This window comes from Aethalodelphis obliquidens, unplaced genomic scaffold (genome assembly GCF_003676395.1).
Source record: "Aethalodelphis obliquidens isolate GAN/ISIS:26980383/991018 unplaced genomic scaffold, ASM367639v1 scaffold44, whole genome shotgun sequence".
In the NCBI taxonomy this organism is placed as follows: Eukaryota; Metazoa; Chordata; class Mammalia; order Artiodactyla; family Delphinidae; genus Aethalodelphis; species Aethalodelphis obliquidens.
The window spans coordinates 7,148,294-7,166,586 of record NW_020837988.1 but is presented as its reverse complement, the minus strand read 5'-3'; the positions used below and the strand labels follow the sequence as shown (position 1 = coordinate 7,166,586).

The window sequence follows — 18,293 nt, the reverse complement described above, 5'->3', positions numbered from 1 at the left end:
GTGGCCTCTCCCGTTGCGGAGCACAGGCTCCAGACGCGCAGGCTCAGCGGCCATGGCTCACGGGCCCAGCCGCTCCGCGGCATGTGGGATCTTCCCGGACCCGGGCACGAACCCGTGTCCCCTGCATCGGCAGGCGGACTCTCAACCACTGCGCCACCAGGGAAGCCCTGTGTTTTTTTTTTTAAACCATGGAGACTGCCCTGCAGAAAAAGGGTGTCCCAATGAGGCAGCTCTCCTTAGGCCCAAGGCTCTACTCTGGGCTTCACTTGGCCTCCAAGAAGCAGAAACAGATAAGTCGTGGTGACAGCTGGAACGCCAGCTTAGCAGACCCAACTGCTTTGCTGCCTGCCTGCCCCCAGGCCAGTGGCTCGCGGAAGAGGGGCCCTGTGCTGGGGTTGGCCCAGGGATGAGAGCTCCAAAGAGTGCCTATTCTGGGGACACGTAGGTGTGAGGGCCCCACAGGCTTGGTTCTCTGCCAGGAACACAGTCTGCCCTGCAAATGGCTGTACCTGGAAGGGTCAGCTGGGAGGGCAGCAGCACACCAGCAGGAGCCCTCCCCCCGCCCCCCCCCGCTCCCCCCCACCCCCTGCCCGGCCCCCCAGGTTTCTGTTCAGCTATGTGAAAAATGCAGAGCCTGGAAAAGCCTCCGGGAGATAGCAGGGTATCTGGAATGTAAACATTTCCCAGGAAAAGGAGGGCAGGGCTCCTGACTCGGTGTGGGACGCGCTTCCCCAGGAGCCCCCACTAGGCCTTGGCTGGCCCCAGGCTGCTGGGGCCTCGGGAAGTCAGAGGCCCGAGCTCCAGAGAAGGTTCCTGGGATGACAGCATTCTCCCATCATCCCCAGCAGCCGCAGCTCAGGATCAGCGTCTGGAATTTGGAGGACTCTGGGGGAAACACCCAGCAGGAGCCTGGTGGCCAGCAGGGGCCCAGACCCTGATGTCCAGATAACAGCCACAAGCCGTGTGTAGATCCTGAGCCCTTGCAATGTGGCAAGGGCCACAGAGGAACTGAACTTTTAATTTTATTTAATTTCTATTAACTTAAATTCAAGGATGGACCCTTAACTCAGTAATTAGAAAACTTCCCAGGTATGTTCTTGGGTTCCAAAGGAACAGGGGCTGGAGTCAGGCAGACCAAAGCTTTGACTCTCCTCTTTCAACTGTAAATCTTCCAAACTCTAAACATAGATCACATATTCCTAAAGAAAATTTAATGGCCAAATTGAGATGTGCTGTAAGTAAAAAATGTACCTTTGTATTAACAACAACAAAAAAATACTAAGAAAAAAGTCTAATATCTATTGACTACACGTTGAAACGATAATATTTTGGATATATTGGATTAAACAGAATATGTTATCAAAATAATGTTACTTGTTTAAAAAATTTTATAATGCGCTTCTACAACATTTTAAATTCCATATGTCTCATTATATTCCTATGGGACCGAGGCGCTACCCTAGACATTTTTACCTCGGGCATCAGCAGGAAAGTCAAGCCAAAGAGAAAACAGTCTGCAGCTTTTTGTCAGGTGCTCAGGCCACACGTTATCCTATCAACTCGCTGGCAGGAAGTTCTCCTAACATCTCACCTGAGTCATACCTGCTGCGGATCAGCTCTTTTCCCTAACCCAGAGGGAGACAAAGGGCAGGCCCATCGTTCAGTCACTCATACTCATTCCTCATTTCTTCAGGGTCCTGAGGACACTGTGCCACCCCCTCACTCCCGAACCACCTTCTTTTCCATAGGCTGGTTTAGAAAGAACAGGAACTGAGTCAGGCCCACGAAACTTAGAATCCCCAATACCACTTAAAAGGTGACAGGACGAGCTGCTTTGCCTCATTTCACGTGTGGTAACCGGGGTGATGCGAATGACTGCGCTGAGCGGGGCTGTCCTTGGCTCCAACAAGACGAGCCTCAGGACAACCACCTGACCGCCGCTGGAGGGCTCAGCTGGCCTCAAGGCGCACACAAGCCTTGCCTTCCTTCAAAGGTTCTCCCTCATGCCTTCCTTCAAAGGTTCTCCCTCATGCCTTCCTTCAAAGGTTCTCCCTCATGCCTTCCTTCAAAGGTTCTCCCTCATTCCCTCATATCCCTCAGGGCATCTTCTCCAAGTTGACCAAGGCTCCCTCAAAATCAAAATGAGGGGAGGGAACTTCATGGTGACCCTGACTGGCTGGGGCCAAGAGGGTGGATTCAAATGTAAATAACGTGGTGACAGGGGATTCCCCAGGTCCCAGAGGGGAAGCGACCGGCTTCAACATGCAAATAAGACCCACAATCCCTGAATGAGGCAACATGAATGACGTAAAGCGAGTCACGAGGTCAGGGAACTGGTCAAGAAAGGAGGTGCGGGGACCCCAGGCCAGTTACGAGAGGCCCAGGGGGTCTTGCTGGGAATGAGGAAGGGAGTGATTTGGACGTGGGGAGAGAACAGAGGTCAGTTAATAGAGGGGAACGGGGAGGAGCTGGACGCCCAGGGCCCGAGAAGCCTGGGGAAGCAGGAAGTTTCCACGAGGCCCCTCTGCCTGCGCTCCAGCTGCCTCCCAAGGTGGGGTGCCCTTCCCATCCCCTGGTTCCCCCTCCCTCCGACTCCTAACAGCCTTTTAAGACGTGGTTCCCCCCACTGGAGCAGCAGGTCCACGTGGACAGGGACCCCCTCCAGGCTGGTTTAGGGTTTAGGCACAGTTCCAGGACCCAAGAGCATAGAATGTATCTGACCTCCCTTAAAGAAAGCAGCCCCCGGGGCACAGGAGGCGCTCAGCCCCAGGGGGGTCCTGCTGTGGACTTCCAAGGCACACAGCGACCCCATCAGTCCTCCGCCCAGGACAGCGGGCCCGGGTTCCAGGGCCGGCCCTCCCAGCCAGAGACCCCAGCCGCCTCCAGCTCAGGTTCAAGCTAGGAGGCTGACCAAAGTGGGGTGTCCTCCCCTACCTCCTGAGCTCAGCATCCAGCCTACCTGGCACTGCCCCCACCCTGCTACCTGGCTCAGGTGACCTGTGCCAAGGGAAGAGAGAACAATGAACTCTTTTGACAGAGAGCTGGGAAAGGAGAGATTTCTAGGAGCCGCCAAACTGCAACATTAGCCCGGTGTGGGAGAGAGAGAAAGCCCGTCTGTCTCACACCGGCTCCGGGACCCCATTTCAGGTTCCCGGAAGGGAGAGAGCAAAGGTGGTTTGTCTGAGAGCGAGGGGGCCCTTCGTCCTGCCCCCAGCAAGGGGGGACCTGTCCAAGATGGAGGGCTGAGGAGTCCCTAGCACTTGCTGGGGGGCAGGAAGGAAGGCTGCCCAGGGGCACGGGGTGGGAGGGTGTGCAGGGGGTGGGCTGGGGGACAGGGAGGCACTGCCCCGTACTGGGTGTGGTCAGCCCAGATTCCTGGCGGTGGCAGCAACCTGGCCCTCCCTGTGCGGCTGTCACCTGACACCAGGGGCCCAGCCATGCAAACGCCAAGACCAAACCGCCCTGGACGGGGCAGCTGGTCAGGAACACACTGTTTGTTCAGGGCCTGGGGTGGGGGAGGGTGGCCCAGGCAGGAAGGGCGGCCAGCGGGTTTCACCAGGGGAGGCAGGGCCTCGAGGGTATTTTCAAGGAAGGGGTTTTAATTTAACATGAGCTTACGTCCCCTTGTCTCCTCGGAGTCACTTCCTCCCTCCTGAGGCGCCCAGTGGGTCCCACAGTTCCCTCATTTGGTCCTCAGTGGCCCTGCTGGCACTGCCAGCTGACCTCTGTCTTCCCAACAGGCCTGAGGACCCGGCATCCGGCACAGGTGAAGAGATGGAAGGCCGCACCCTGAGGCCACACGGCTGTGGGCAGACGGAACCGGCAGCCGCATCCCCAGCCGGTGCCCCCTCCAGGTACTCAGGCTGTGCAAGCCTGGAGGCCTCAGTTTCCCCACCTGCAGAGTGGGAACAGCGCCCACCTGTGAGTCGTCAGGAGGCTGAGGCGAAGGTGAGGCAGACCCTGTAGGGCATCAGCTGTGTGTGGCTGCCGTTCAAAGCAAGTTAACTCACTCAGCCCACCAATCTGGGTGTAGGGGTGATTACAACGCCCACTTTACAGATGAGGAAACTGAGGAGCAGAGAGGTTAAGTAACGTTTCTGCAGTCACTCAGTGAGGAAGCAGCACAGCTGGCATCTAGACCCAGGCCGCCTGGCTCCAGGGTCCCCGCCCCAACCACTGCACCACCTGGCCCCTTTGCTGCTTGGCATGGAGCCCCTGGTGAACCGGAGCTGCCCCTCGGACAGTCAGTCCCCAGCAGGGGGTTCAGAGCATCTGTCCACAGACACAGCTCCTTCCCAGGTACCGAAGCCGAAGAAACAGGACGTGCTGCTCTCGGCCCGCCGGGGGCCATGTCCCTGATCTCTCTGAGGCACCTCACTTGGTGCGGGTATCAAGGAGTTGGGCCAGATGGTACTGGAGGGAGAGGCCCAGCTGGTGTCTGCGAGCCTCTTGGACTGGCCTATGATGGTGCCACCGTCCCACCTCCCAGCTCACTGCCCTGCAGACCGGCACTTCCGGGATGGACACTGCCTGCTTCCCCAGATGTGAGGCTCTGAGCTCCAGCTCTGTGTATCCCACTGTCTGCTGGGACCCGCCCTCACCTGAGGGTGCCAAGATTCTCCACACTGAACCTCGAGCCAGATAACATTCACAGAGCCGTGCTGATACTGGAACCACTAGCCACTTAGGCCCTTCAACTCACACACTAACTCGTTTAATCCTCACACCAACACTGTGGGGTGGCTGCTGTTACCCTCTCCACTTAGAGATGAGTGACTTGTCCAAGGTCACCCAGCTGGTGAACCCAGGCAGTCAGGTGCCGAGGTTGGCGCCACTCACCCCTGGGCAAGACTGCCTCTCGATAAGTGGACGATCATAATTGTTGCTATTCTGTCGGAATCGAATGCATCACTTTCCTCAACCCTGCTCCTCGCCCCTCCTGGGCTCCCCAACCCAGGGGGTGGCATCACTGCCCAGCCAGGATGCAGGACAGCTGCCTCCCTTCCCTCCTACGCCCCGTCTATCACCAGGTCTCATCAACCTCTCGCCCTAAATAAGCCCTCAACCAGGGGCTATTTCACTGGCCAGGGGACACTGGGCAGCGTCTGGAACAGTTTTGGTTGTCATGTCTTGGGGAGGCAGGGCCAGGGATGCTGCTAAACAGCCCCACAACTCAGTGGGCCCCAAAGGCCCCAAATGTCAACGGTCAAGCCCTGCGCCCCAACCCCACTGCTGGGCCCCAGTCAGTCAATGCAACGTCTCCTAAGTGCTCTGAGCTTACCTGCTCCTGACTGAAAGGTAGGGGAAAAAAAAAAAAAGGTCCCAGAGCTACCTCCTCTAAGTCATAAATGAGATCGCTCACTCCCCTGCTCAAAACTCACCAGGCTCTGGCGTGTCAGACCCAGATTCCCAGGTTCCAGCCTCCCTTGATCCCACAGCTGACCTCACAGCCAGGGGGCCGGGGCAGGGCTGGCGTGGGTAGGACCACCCAGGCTCCCAAACCTTCCAGGATCTGGACTCACCCTCCAAGCCCAACCCTTCGGGCTCCACCATTCACCCAGAACCTAGATGAGATGAGTCTAAGCCCCACCCCTCCCCAACAGCCCCCCCAAGACGTTCCCCTCCCAGGAAGTGGAATTTTAGACCATCAGCCCCCTTCCTTCCACCAGACTATAAATGTCCTGGAGGGCAGAGGTCTTGTCTGAGATTCCCAAAGCCCCAGCGCTGGGCTGTGTAGGTACTCAATGCATGTCTCTTGGAAGTGAATGGGAGGAAGAAGGAATTCCAGGAGCCTCCCCTCCCCAGCCAGGCCTGGGGGTGGGGCAGTACAGTCTGGGGGCACGGGGTGGAGGGGGAGGCATGATTCTTCTGCCCCAGCCCCACCCCAGCCCCACCCTGCTGCTGCACAGTTGGAACTTGGGGCGGGGGTTCATCCCTCTTCACTGAGCCTGTCTATCCGGTTTCCACTGGAATTGGCCACCTTTTTGGGGTGTGAGATCCCAGCATCATCAAGGGCAATGGAAGGCGACAGGGGTCACCCAGGCGCCGAGGCAGATGCTGAGGTTCTGAGACCCACACCCAACACCCATGGGCTGCTCCCTTGTAAGTGAGAATGGCAGGCCGCAGGGGCCCAGAGATCCCCCATTCATAACATATGCACGCCCACATCCCAAGGCCCAAAAGCCGTGCCCACAGCTTCCTTCCCCCAGTGGGAGGAGGTGTTCATTTAGGGAAGCCCTGATCCCAGAGGCAGTAGCCTCACAGTCACAGGTCAAGAAAATCAGAGGAAACCGGCAGAGCAGGTTGGGACCCTGACTCGCCTCGAACAAGCCCCCGGGAGCTCTCTCTCCCTGGCAGGCAGGCAGCCCCTGAAAACAGCACCTGACACTCCTGGACCACTGTGCTTAGCACGTCAATGATCTAATTCCGTGTAATCCTCACAGCAAGCCTACGCAGTGGGTGACGGGCACAGGGTCATCCAGCTTCTAAGTGGCTAAGCTGGATTTGAAGCCCACCCGTCAGCATGTCCTGGAGGGGTCCTGGGACCCCCGAGGGGAAGAGCATCTTGCTGCTCCCCTTCCTGCAGTCCACCTTCCAGGGTGGAGGGAAGCTGAGGCACGGAGGCCAAGGGCCTAGATCAAAGCAGAGGTGAGGGGAGCGAATTGCCCCGAACCGGCTGCGGATTGCTAGGTGGCCTCGGAGCTCATAAACCACCCTGTGTTCCTTCCCTTTTACAGGCCAGCCCCCAGGGAAGCCCCATGATCGTGGGTAAGAGGACACCCGCCTGGGGGGCCTTAGGAGCAGGTGTGGAGCTGGGGTGGTCAAATGCCAACCCCCCCCCCCCCCCCGCCGACACCTTCTCCCAGGTGCCTCTCCCCACTCACCCAGGCCTACAGCCGGCCAGAAGGAATCATGTGTTCTGCCTGCAGGGAAAGCTGTGTTTTCCTTTGAGGGTAATTTGAGGAGGGAGGGAACGGCCATGGCCTGTGGCCCCAGGGCTCCAAGGAAACTGGCATCACAGGAACATCTTATACTTCGCAGGGTTCAACGCACTTTCACCTTTCCCGGCCCTAGGCCTGCTCCATAACCCCGCGAGGAGGGAGGCAGGACAGGTTGTTTTATCCCCATTTTACAGGTGGGGAAAACTAGGCTGGAAGAGGTGGGGTGACCTGCAGAGGTCACACAGCCAGCGAGACACATGGGACAAGGAGAGCTGACTCCTGGGCGTCCTGTCACCCTTTCCCAGGAAAGCCTCTAACCAGGCCCCATTTCCAAAATCCAGTTCCCAGGAGGCACAGCAGGCAGTGCCAAGTAAGCACCTTAGTCCAGGTAAAGGCGACCCCGGCGCCAGCCCCAGCCTGTGGGGAGGGTGATACCTTTTGTTTGTTTGGCCACGCAGCGCAGCTTGCGGAATCTTAGTTCTCCAACCAGGGATCGAACCCGCGGCCTCCACAGTGAGAGCGTGGCGTCCTAACCACTGGACCGTCAGGGAATTCCCTGGGCGCGCGACACCTTCGTGCCTGCCGTAAACGCCCGGCCGGCCCTCCGCTCCCCTTACCTTGTTAAACTGGAAGAGGTCCCGCTTGAGCCTCTCCCTCGCAGGGTCGTGTCCCGGCCTCAGGAACCTCCTCATCTTGCTGCGCGCAGCCCCCTGGGGAAAGGGGGGCAGCTGCTGAGCACCGGCCAAAGGAGGCCCGGCACCCCAGAGCCCGACCCGGCGCCCAGGCCCACTCGCCCAGCTTAGGCAGCCTCTCCCCAAGCACGGCAGGCGGCCGCCCCCGGGGCCGGGCCAGCTTCACCCTCGGCTTCCCCACGCCTCACGCCCCATCCGTGGAGCGCGGTTCCCTGAGAGGAAACCGGAGGGAGCTCTGGACCTGGAGGCCGGAGCTGGTTAATGCTCTGACGCTTGCTCCCGGCCACCTGTGGCCTAATAAAGCCAACAGGAGAAGCCGGGGGAGGAAGCCATTTAGCCCGGCTTTATGGGAACAAGGAGGGCCAGAGGCCCTGAGGTTTTAAAGCTTAATTGTTAACCTGTTTTCTGAAAAACCATAAAACTCTGGCTAAACAGAAAGGGCAACTTCACAAGCCGCTGTCTCCAGAGCCGGCTGGAAGGTGGGAACGCAAAGGCTGTCCACCTGGGCTCCCAGATCAGAACCCTGATGGGGGAGGGGAAATGCGCCGACAACTCCAGGCCAGGGCCCAGCAGAACTCCCTGGGGTGGGGGTGGGGGCTGGGGGCTGCACACCTGGGCAGATGCTTCCTTCTAACTTCAGGGAAGGCTCTCCAGCGACTCTGGGCTTAGGCTGCTCCCACCCGCCACAGCCGTCCGGAACCTGAGTGAGTGAGGTGCAGAGCACACAGTCGGGGGGTGCTGGCCCACCCCACCCCACAGCCGGGGCCCGCGGGGGAGCTGGGTCCGCCCCCACGGCTGCTGGGGGTCTCTCTCTGGAAGCCCAGGCTTCCAGGCTGCCCCACCTCCCACCCTCAGCTCTGGCTCTCCAGTTCCAGCTCCCCTGGGCTCTGACGGGGTGTGCTCGGAAAGGCTCCCTTTCCCAGGGGCCCAGTGGAGAGTAATCAGGAGGAGAAATCTGCTCCCAATAGAGAAGCCAGCCCCAGGCCCCCAAACTGTCCTCCCACCGTAGAATGCATTCCCAGTCCAGGGGGAACTATTTCTGGCTCATCCTTGGGGGAAGCGGGTGGGATCACATGTGCTCCAGCTTCCGGCTTCCAGGAGCACAACCTCCCACTGACCACAGGACACCAAGGCCCGTCCTCGGAAACACAGGGGCTCAGGCCCACCCTGGAAATGGCTCCATTCACGCCTGACACTATAAGGGAAGGAGGCAGAGCCAGTCCCTGCCCTGGAGGAGCTTACTCTGGGGTAGGGGCAGGTAAAGACAGGACAGTGCACAGTGCCGGGTACCCTGATGGGGGGGCACAGGGGCATCCGGCCCAGACCCGGCAGCAGGGGAGTGTCCTACCGGAGAAGAGGTGGTTAAGCTGAGACCCGAAGGATGCCCTGAAGTTTCTGGCTTCTTGAAAGGTGACAAAAATTAACCGTCAGGCCAGACTTCGCATATGAATGGACCCCGGCAGGCACATGCGTGGCAGAGTTGGAGGGACTTTCTGGCAGAGAGGCATGTCCCAGGGCAATCCGAACATCTCCAGCTGGGAACAGGCGGAGACCAGCCCTCTGAACGCCTCACCTTCTGGGGACACCGAAAAGGCCACCACTTGTGAGAGGGTTGGAGAGTAGAGGTCTGTGCCTTCACATTTTGGGGGAGCCAGAGCAGAACGGGGAGCCCCACTTCTCCAAGGAACAGCACGTAGTCGGGAAACTCCCAGGTGCTCACTTGACCCGAGGCCCCGCAGTGGGTTCAGGGAACAAACACGGGAAAGTCCCGGAGGCTCCTGGGCCTGGGAGTGAAAACAGACTCGGGGCCTGCAGCGACCTCGGCCTCCTGGACAAACAGCTGGGCTGGTGGCCTCGCATTCCAGCCATGGGGGAGGGTAGCGCCAGCTCATCAACCTGCCACCCCAGGCTCCTGGCAATGCCCCGTCTCCCTCTCCCGGCCCAGGTCACTGGGTCAGAAGCCAGAGGAGGCTGGGAGGGACGCCCTGGAGGAGGAAACGGGCCTGCAGACTCCAGGGAGAGGCCACCCTGGGCTCTGCCCCGGGGACCCTCTCAGGCTGCAGGGTGGGGACAAGCGGGCACAGGGCCATCTGTGCCAAGGACCCACAAAGGCTCAAGGGTGACACCGCCCAGTCCCAGGGGCAGACGTGCAGGTAGGAGGGAGGGAGACAGGATGCGGAGCTGGGTGGGAGAAAGCCCCACTCGGGGAGGGAGGGCGGGCACTCCATCCACCCGGCTGCCCCTTGGAGCCCCTGCTGCCTACCAGGCACTGAACCAAACCTTTGTGCGTTAGAACAAGGTGCACCTAAACCTCATCCTGGATGCTCGTTCTCCTTCCAGAAGCCTCCCTGGAAGGTGAGTGGAACATCCCCACGCGGCAGACATGGAAAGAAGACCACAGAAGCTGGGCAACTCATCCAATCCCTAAGAAGGTACCAACAGAACTGAGATTTGACCCCAGGTGTGGTGAACTCCCCAATCTTAGGTCTCTGGGAGGCAGAAAAGGATGCACAGACAGGACAGAGGATGCCTAGTTACAGCCGTGCAGTTCCAAGGCGCAGACACATGCAGACACACACACTCCCACATGCCTTCAGCTCAGAGCCAAGCAAGCAGTGTGGGTCCTGGCCTCTGGTGAGGTCTGGCTGGGCAGAGCCGGGGGCCCTTGCCTGGACCTGCCACTCATTCCAGCCGGGGGCTGGAACACCACTGGCCTGGGGTGACGGAGCCAGGACCTTCAGCGTAGCTCCCAGTACAGAAAAGCTGCCCATGTCAAGGCATAAAAAAGTACCATCCCTTCTTGAAGGCGGACAGGTCTGGGACTGGCTGGACTTACCTCCAATCAAACCCTCAGCTCCACTCACCCCAGGCAAGAGGTTCTCTGCGGAGAAGCTTCAGGAACCTGGGCCTGGAGCTCCCTGGTGTGGAACAGATCCTACCTACTCAACCCACTCCTGACGGGGGCGGGGAGACGTAAGGGAAAGAGCCCAGGGCTTGGGACCCACAGCCAGGGCTCAAGCACCACAGCTCGGCTCCTCCAAGCTGGGTGGCAGCTCCTCGAGGTCCGGAGAGCTTGTCTGCTGCAAGCAGTGGGAGCAACGGCAGAAGCCATTGCCTGGCGCGGAGCAAACACTGTCTGAGGACCGGGCATACGACCGTGACAGACAGACAAGATCCTCCAGCTCACCAAGCTTATATCCTGGCAGGGGAGCGCGATGACTAAGAGGTACACAAATCAGTCAGCGGGACGGTTTCAGAGAAAGCTCAGAGCCTACAAGAAAATAAGGGAAGATGCTCAGCTCGAGTGACCAGGGTTTGGTGGTCAGGATTCAGCGAACCTTCCCGAGTCTGGGTCTGCGCATTTGCCGTTCCTTCTGCCTGGGGTTCTTTTCCTCCAAATACTCACGAGCCTCCCTCCCTCGCCTCCACTCCAACGTGCGCTGAATGAACGAACAGAGGTGATAATACCTCCACCGAGTCCTGAATGGTAGGAAGTGGTCAGCCCGCGGGAGGATTCGGGGCAGGGCGTGTCAGGCAGCAGGCTTCCATGCAAGGAGGGATGACATGGGTCAGAAGGGGGGCCTGGTGGGCCACAACAAAGAGCTTCAGTTTGACTCTACTGGGAACCCCCTGACAGTCCTGGGCAGGGGCCTGATGTGGTCCGCCCTCCCCTCCCCCACCCCACGTCCCCTTCTGCTTGGCCCTGTGTCCATCTCCTCAGCCCCCGCACCAGCCCCATTCACTGTGGTCTCCGTGCTTTCGTCTCCACGTTTCCCTCTGATATAACCTTGCCCCTCAAGCAGCATACAAAAAATCACCCTCCCAAAATCATCTCCCCCTGACCCCATCCGGACCACGTTCACCGTGCTCCCTCAGCGCTCGACTGTGCCTTATGCTAAAATGATGCCTAAAACCACTGTGGACTCGGGCACTCGTCTAGCTCTGTGGACGGTCTCCCCTGCCTTGTCGTGCTTGTCATTAAGCTGCTAGGAAAAATCAGAAGCAACCTAAGTGGCCAACAACAGGGGGCAGGTGAAGGGTGCTCAGCCCGACGATGGAACGGGTACAGTCATGAAAAGGGCAGGAGACGATGGCCACGGAAACATATGTCCAATGTATCCAAGAGTCAGGTAGAGTCTTAAAAAATATTTACATAAGTCGACAACACAGTGGAAGGGTTATGGGATTACTGGTGATGCTTCTTCTTCTTTCTGTTTATCTGCCTCCCAGGCAGGGGAAATAAGAGGATCACACGGGAGGGGCCCAGGTCCTGGTCAGGTGTGAGGGCGGCCCTGCGCTCACAGTTGGCACTCAGTCCTGCTGGGGGATCGCTCCTGCCCTGCCCACGGCTATGGACACCAAATGGGCACAGAGGCAGGGAGTAGACAGGTGGGTGGAACCAGCTGTGTGGCCTCATGTTTCAGGCGCCCCTGGTCCGGGGCGAAAGGATGTTACTGCTTTCAGGCTATGACGGGTGAGGCGGCTGTGAGCCTCAACAGGAAGGCCTGGGAGGAGCTGGCAAGCTCTCAGGTGCTGTATTCTTCAATGCCGCTTTTGCCGTGAGGGATGTGGGGTAAGAGAGTTCAGGGGCCCCCCAGGCTGAGAAGCCCCCCAAGTCTGACGCCAAGAAGGGTCTGAGGCAAAGACTGGGGAAGGAAGGAGCTCCGAGGGTCCTGGCTTCCTGCGCTGGGGGTGCCACCTGGCTAGAGCACAACCCGTGCCAGGGGCGCTTCCTGAGAAGAAACACCTTCTCCATCCGCTGAACTTCTAAAGATTGCCCAACCTCGGCCTCCATTCCTGTCCACTGCGCCCTCCGTCCGTGTCCAGACCTACCTCTGAGCCGCCCTCCCTGCTCTGCCGGGCTCTCTGGTCCCTCGGTGGTGGGGCGGGGGGGCGCGTAGGGTACAGGGCTGGCTGGGCCATGAGGCTTGCTGACCTGTGGCTGATTCGTACTCATTCTCCCCACAGGTCTGTGCCGCGTGCGTGGAGCTGGCCTGAAGAGTCCCCCGCGGGCAGCTGACCTGGCGATTCCCTTCGCTCTCACTGCTCTAATCACCCAACACTGTTGCCCGCCAGTGAAACATACCAGGGCCTAGAATTGGTCTCCCCACACCCTGATGCCCACCCTGGAAAAAAAAAGGAGAGCTGCGTACTTGGCAACAGGCTAGCCAATTCACACCCTGTCTTCCCTTCCCATCCTCTGCACAGACCCTGTGGCAGGGACGCACATAGACCCTGCCCCCACCCCTGCATCTCAGGAGCTCAGGGCAGAGACCAGTGGAAGCAGAGAAGAAATAAGTGCAGGCGAGTGGGCTTGTCTTGGCTCCCCGCTCTACACAGCAGGTCTGATTGTGTCACAGGGAGGAAGACGGGGGTCCCCAGAGCAGACGGCTCCTCCCACGCTGGCACTGTTTGGGGTGCCTGGGCTAATCTATCCCCAGGAGACCAAGGCTTGGCCAAGCTGCGTCAGCCTGTGCTGGAGGTGTGTGATGGGCCAGCCCCCTAGAAGGTCCCTCCACAGCCTGGGCATTTCCACTGAGCTGCTAAGAGAGGCTACATCCGGAAGCAGGACTCTGGACATCTCAGGCCCACGGGAGAGAAGGCTCTTGGGGCCACACTAGCACCTGCTCGTGTTCACGATCTCCGGGAGCACGCACGGCACGAGGCGCAGTCCCAGGCTCCCCTCTGCTCGTGCTTCCCATGGCCGGCTGCTGCTAAGCTGCCCTCCCTTCCCCGACATCCTGCGTGTAGCTTTGGCCTCCGTCCGCCGGGTGTGAGTTCGCCCCTGCACCTCCCACGGCGGGGAGTGCTAAGAGAGGGCTGTAAGCAGCTGGGGCAGCTGCTGACCCTTGGGCACCTGTGCGTCCCAACTCAGATGCCCACGGCTGCTTTGCCAGCGCCTGAGTTATCCTGGGAAACCCAATCTCCCAGAGGCACTGGGCAGCCCCTGGCCAGCAGCTTAGCAACCAAACCTTGGCAGAAAGGGCACCTCTGTGGAGGTGGGACTAGAACACCGAGAGCGAGGGGGTGGGAACCACAGAATGGTTGTCGCTGTTGTTGTTAGGTAATGAAAGGGATTGAGAGGGACTGTGGCCAGATGCTACTTGAAGCACTTTGCAAGCATCATCTCATGTAATTCTTACAATTACTTACGAAATAGCCAATTCTGAGAGCTATGGAGCCTGGGCAGTAAGAGTCCACGTCCCAGTCTGAACGCCAACCAGGCTGCAGACCGTCTGCTCAGTTCAAGCCTCCCTCCCAGGACAAAGGGGCTCGCCAAGAGCAGGCTGGATGGGACCACCTGGGGTCAGCAACTAGAGCCTGACCTGGCCCTCCACCCCTCACTGTCCGTCCCACGGAGCCACAGGCCAGTCCCACAGCCCTGGGAGGGCCCTCCTGCCACCCCCAGGCTCTTCCTGCAGGGTGAGTGGGAAGTCGGAATGCGTGCGTCCTCCCCACATCCCCATCCTGGGGGCCTCGGTCCCCTTCTGCAATCCAACACCAGACTCTCTCCAGGGAAGTGACAAACTGGATGTGGTCAAGCACAAGGAAAAGCAAAGCAGTTCTGGGGAGAACACTGACGTCTTGCCCGGGGTGGGCGTGGGTGGGGGTGGGCAGGCTGCCTGGCTCATCCCAGCAAGTTGACCCAAGCAGCTTCCAGGCTATGTCATCTCCAGCGGGGAGGAACCGGGCCCCACCTGACCTGTCCATGGTGGTATCTCCAGTGCTTAGTGCCCTCACACCTGAGAGGCACCCAGCATTTACTTAAAGAACTCCCTCACCTCCTGCAAGTCTGTGCTGAAATGTGACCCTTTTGACGAGGCCCATCCTGACCACTGTTTAAAGCTGCAACCTGCCCCCCTCCCAAGGGGTCTTGATCCCCGGCTTTAGTTCTTACTCTATAGCTCGTATTGCCTTTTAACAGATTATTTACTACCCACACTCATTTCCAGTCACTCACGCTTCCCATCCTTTAGAATTTGAGTCCTGTGACGGCAGAGACCTTTGCTTGGTGCCAGGATTATGCCTGGTGTCTAAACCACACCGCAACATACAGAGGCACCAATAAATACTTGTTGAATAAATGAACAGCTGGGACTGAATGGGGATCAGGTAGGCAAAGGTGTTCTCCAGTCAGGAGCCGCTGACCCTCAAGAGTACTGGGCTGGGGCCCCACGGGGTCCTCAGGGAACTTCCCCGTCCTGTTCTCAAGTCTCTGACCAAGGCCAGGGCCATATGCCTATCACGCCTGACATCCTGCTTGGGGATACCTTACAGGTCCTGCCTCAGCCCCAGGCTCCAGGACACCCAGCTCCTTGGCAAGTAGAGCCAACAATAACATTATTTACTAGAATCAAACAGTCCTGTACCCAGTCCCTCTCATCAAACCCTGGGAACACCGAGGCAGGTGTCTCGAGAAAAGTCTCCTGTCTCTGCTGAATTCCTGAAGGGCACAGTCAGGTATCTAGCAGCTTCCCTGTCCCCACGCCCAGAGGAGCCTCTCCTAGCTCACGAGAATTCACTGTGGTCCCTGGGAAGGGGAAGGGGAAGGAGTGGGGTGACTCTTTAAAGGACCAGTTTCCTCTGAGAGGCAGGGCGGGGAGGGAAGGCCACCCCCAAGGGAGCTGGGCAAGCCCCATGCTGACAGGGCACAGGGAGAGGAGGCTTTCCCGGGGGATCCTAGGGAGCCAGGGCTGGAGAAGAGCGAACAGTACTGGTGGCCCTACTGGGGGACGCCCATCTTCCATCCCATACCCCACTTTCTCCCTGAAAACTACTCCTGGGCAGGGGAAAACGAAGTTGCCAAACAGACCTGGCATGCCTCAGGAGACCCAGGGGTAGCCCTGATAGTGATATCGCCTGGTGAGATAAGAAGGCCTCTCCGAGCTGAGTACTCAGGATAAGTTAGTCCAGGCAGCCAGTGCTCTTCAAGGCAGCCAACCCAGGAGCAAGGGCCATTGGCTTCTCGGGCCTCCACCCTGGCCCCCGATCCAGGTGTCTCAAAAGCTGCCTCTGCACGTCAGGAAGGACCCCCTTCACGGAACACCACATGGCCCCTGGAGATGCTTGCCAGGGATGCTCAGTGTCTCCAATGCGGTAGATAGGGGGGTCACAGACTGATGGCAGAGAAGCCAAACTTTCCAGCTCCGTGTACCATTTTCTCTATGGGAGGGAGGGTCCTGGGGCCAGGAAGTCCTGGCAGGAGAGGATACCCCTTCCCTACATGAGGTTGAAAGGAGGCACTGTGGAGTTCACAGAAAATCTCCTTAATTACAACAGAGCAGTGCAGGAATGTGCTACCCCAACCTATCCGCCCACCGGGGTGCAGAATGTATACAGCCAAGCCTTCCCCCGAGCAGAAAGCAAAGCAGATTAGATTGTACACACACACTCCTCCCAGGAAAGGCCTGCCAGTGGGGGTCCGGCCGTTAGGCCTCACTCCTGGCTTTTCCAAGGAGTCCCAAGGGCCCCTGGAACTTGAAGTGAGGTTAGGAGAGGCCACTGCCCTCTACCTCTGCTCTCCAAGGAGCAACATCCTCATTCTAAAAGTTCTGATCTCCAGAGGCTTTCAGAAATCAGGATATCTGGACAGAGAAGCCAAATTCCCTCACAACCCGTCAGGCACATCCGAAAGGCCCAGGCATCTGCCCAAGTTCCCGCAAGTGACCATGCTCTGTATGCTTCGTGGGGACGCTAAGCAGCCCACCCTCACCTGGCGCCAGCTATGTGCCAGGCCACACGTGTTTATGACGTTTTTCATCCTCTCGTCAACAACTGTAAAAACAAGGCTTGCTGAGGTTTGGTTAAGTGACAGAGCCAGGGTCACCCAGCAAGAAACCGGCAAGGCACAATTCAAAACTACACCTGAGTCGAAAGACACTTAAAAAACTTAATGAGCACTATATCTGAGGAAAGACCGTGAGGCTCGAGAGAGAAGTTGTTTTCTGTCTTATTTTACACTTTCTAAAACACTTCATTTGCCCCAGTGGGCTCCTATTACCTTTTTTATTTTTTAAACCAATGGGGTCAGCTGGGATTAAGGGCCTTTTTCTTTCTTTTAATGCTACTGTGCATTAAAGCGCTACTAAGTGCTAAGTCACTAAGTGATTAAAATTATATTAATCTGGAACTTCCCTGGTGGCGCAGTGGTTAAGAATCCACCTGCCAATGCAGGGGACACGGGTTCGATCCCTGGTCCGGGAAGATCCCACATGCCGCGGAGCAACTAAGCCCGTGCACCACAACTACTGAGCCCGCGTGCCTACAGCCTGAGCTCTGCAACAAGAGAAGCCACTGCAACGAGAAGCCCGTGCACCAACAAACAGTAGCCCCCGCTCGCCACAACTAGAGAAAGCCCACACACAGCAACAAAGACCCAGTGCAGCCAAAAATAAATAAATAAAAAATATACATTAAAAAAAATTATATTAATCTGCTGCTAAAGGGGATACTCCATTGCCTCAAGGAAAAGTAGGGATGCAGGATGACCCCAGACCTTGGAAACACTGCCCAGTGGCTCCCACAGACAGTGGCCCAGTCTAACTTCAGAGAATAGGAGCAAGCACTGGTCAGAGCCCCCAGAGCTGGGTTTGAGCCCTCACTGACATAAGTGAGCACTGGGGGCAGATAGTTGAAGAAAACCAAATCTGAATCCCCTGTGCATAAAATAAAGAGGTTGGACCATTCCCATGCTTCAGCTCACAAAGACCCAGACTGTTCCTCAGAAGCCACTTCTGACTTTGGCTTCCCCTGGGCTGGGCCAGGGCTTTTCTGTTCTGCTGCTCTATTCCTCCCACCTGGGGTTTCCTGTCTCCCTGACACACTCCTCCTCTCCCTGCTCAGAATGCCCTCTGCAGCCTGACAGGACCTTGAGTTGTAAACTCTGCAGAGGCTCCCTAGAGCCCAGGTTAAGACGCCCTGCATCTGGCACATGGATCCCCATGGGGACGGCGCCGAGTCTACGCCCCGCCCACCTCACCCAAAGCTCACCTGGCTCAGGTGAGAGCCTCAGGAGGCCACACCACGGCTCTCCTAGTTACAGTCAGTGCTCCCCACAGCCAAAGCTTGGTGTGTCTGTGAACCGTCCAGCCTGAGCAAACCAAGAGCAAACTTTGCACACTTTCTTTGGCAAGACGGTATTTTTCACTTCTTGCCAAGCCCCAGTGTCCCGCAGCGCAGCCCAACCCCCGTGGTCTTGGAAAAGAGACTGGGTCTCCGAAACGTCCCCTAAAGGTATCCAAAGCCGCCTGAGGCGGAGAAAGGCCCCAAGACCCAAGTCCCTTCCGCGGGCTTCCTGTGTCCGGGGATTAGGAGGCACAAAGGGCCGGCAGGGAGAAGGCCCAGATGGCAGGAGCAGGGGCTAAGCCGCCAACGTAAAGCGCTCCGGGCCCCGCTCGCGGAGAGAGGGCCACTCTGGAGACGCGCGTCGCCTGCCTTTCCGGCCAGGCGCCTTACACGTGGGGCCCGAGACCCGGAGACTCCGTCTCCGCCCGCAGTGACCCTCGCGCCCAGCCGGGCCGAGCACCTGTTTCCCTGCTCTCCAAAACCAACACTATTGTGCAAACCCGAAACCCAGATTCTGTAATCGCGGGCGGATCAGGCACAGAAAAGTTCCCAGCGGCACTTTCTACAGGTGTTTCTCCCAGACGAGCGGAGCGAC

At 58.4% G+C, this 18,293-nt stretch overlaps 1 protein-coding gene across 14 annotated transcripts in view; it reads right to left on the bottom strand.

The window, feature by feature from the left end:
• LLGL2 (LLGL scribble cell polarity complex component 2) overlaps positions 1-18,293 on the bottom strand; it is a 33,896-nt gene that overhangs the window by 15,299 nt on the left and 304 nt on the right. For 11 of the 14 annotated variants that reach the window (XR_003427543.1, XR_003427548.1, XR_003427547.1 and 8 more), the window contains exon 2: positions 7,559-7,651. The exons of 1 other annotated variant lie outside the window; for it this stretch is intronic. Coding sequence is in view for 7 of the 13 variants with exons in the window: in XM_027080666.1 (XP_026936467.1) it covers positions 7,559-7,633 (75 nt within the window). In the remaining 6 variants the exon portion in view is untranslated. Of the gene's footprint in view, positions 1-7,558; positions 7,652-8,245; positions 8,334-8,981; positions 10,806-18,293 lie in introns of those variants that run through there. 2 more of the 14 variants (XR_003427545.1, XR_003427544.1) reach the window with 2 other exon arrangements.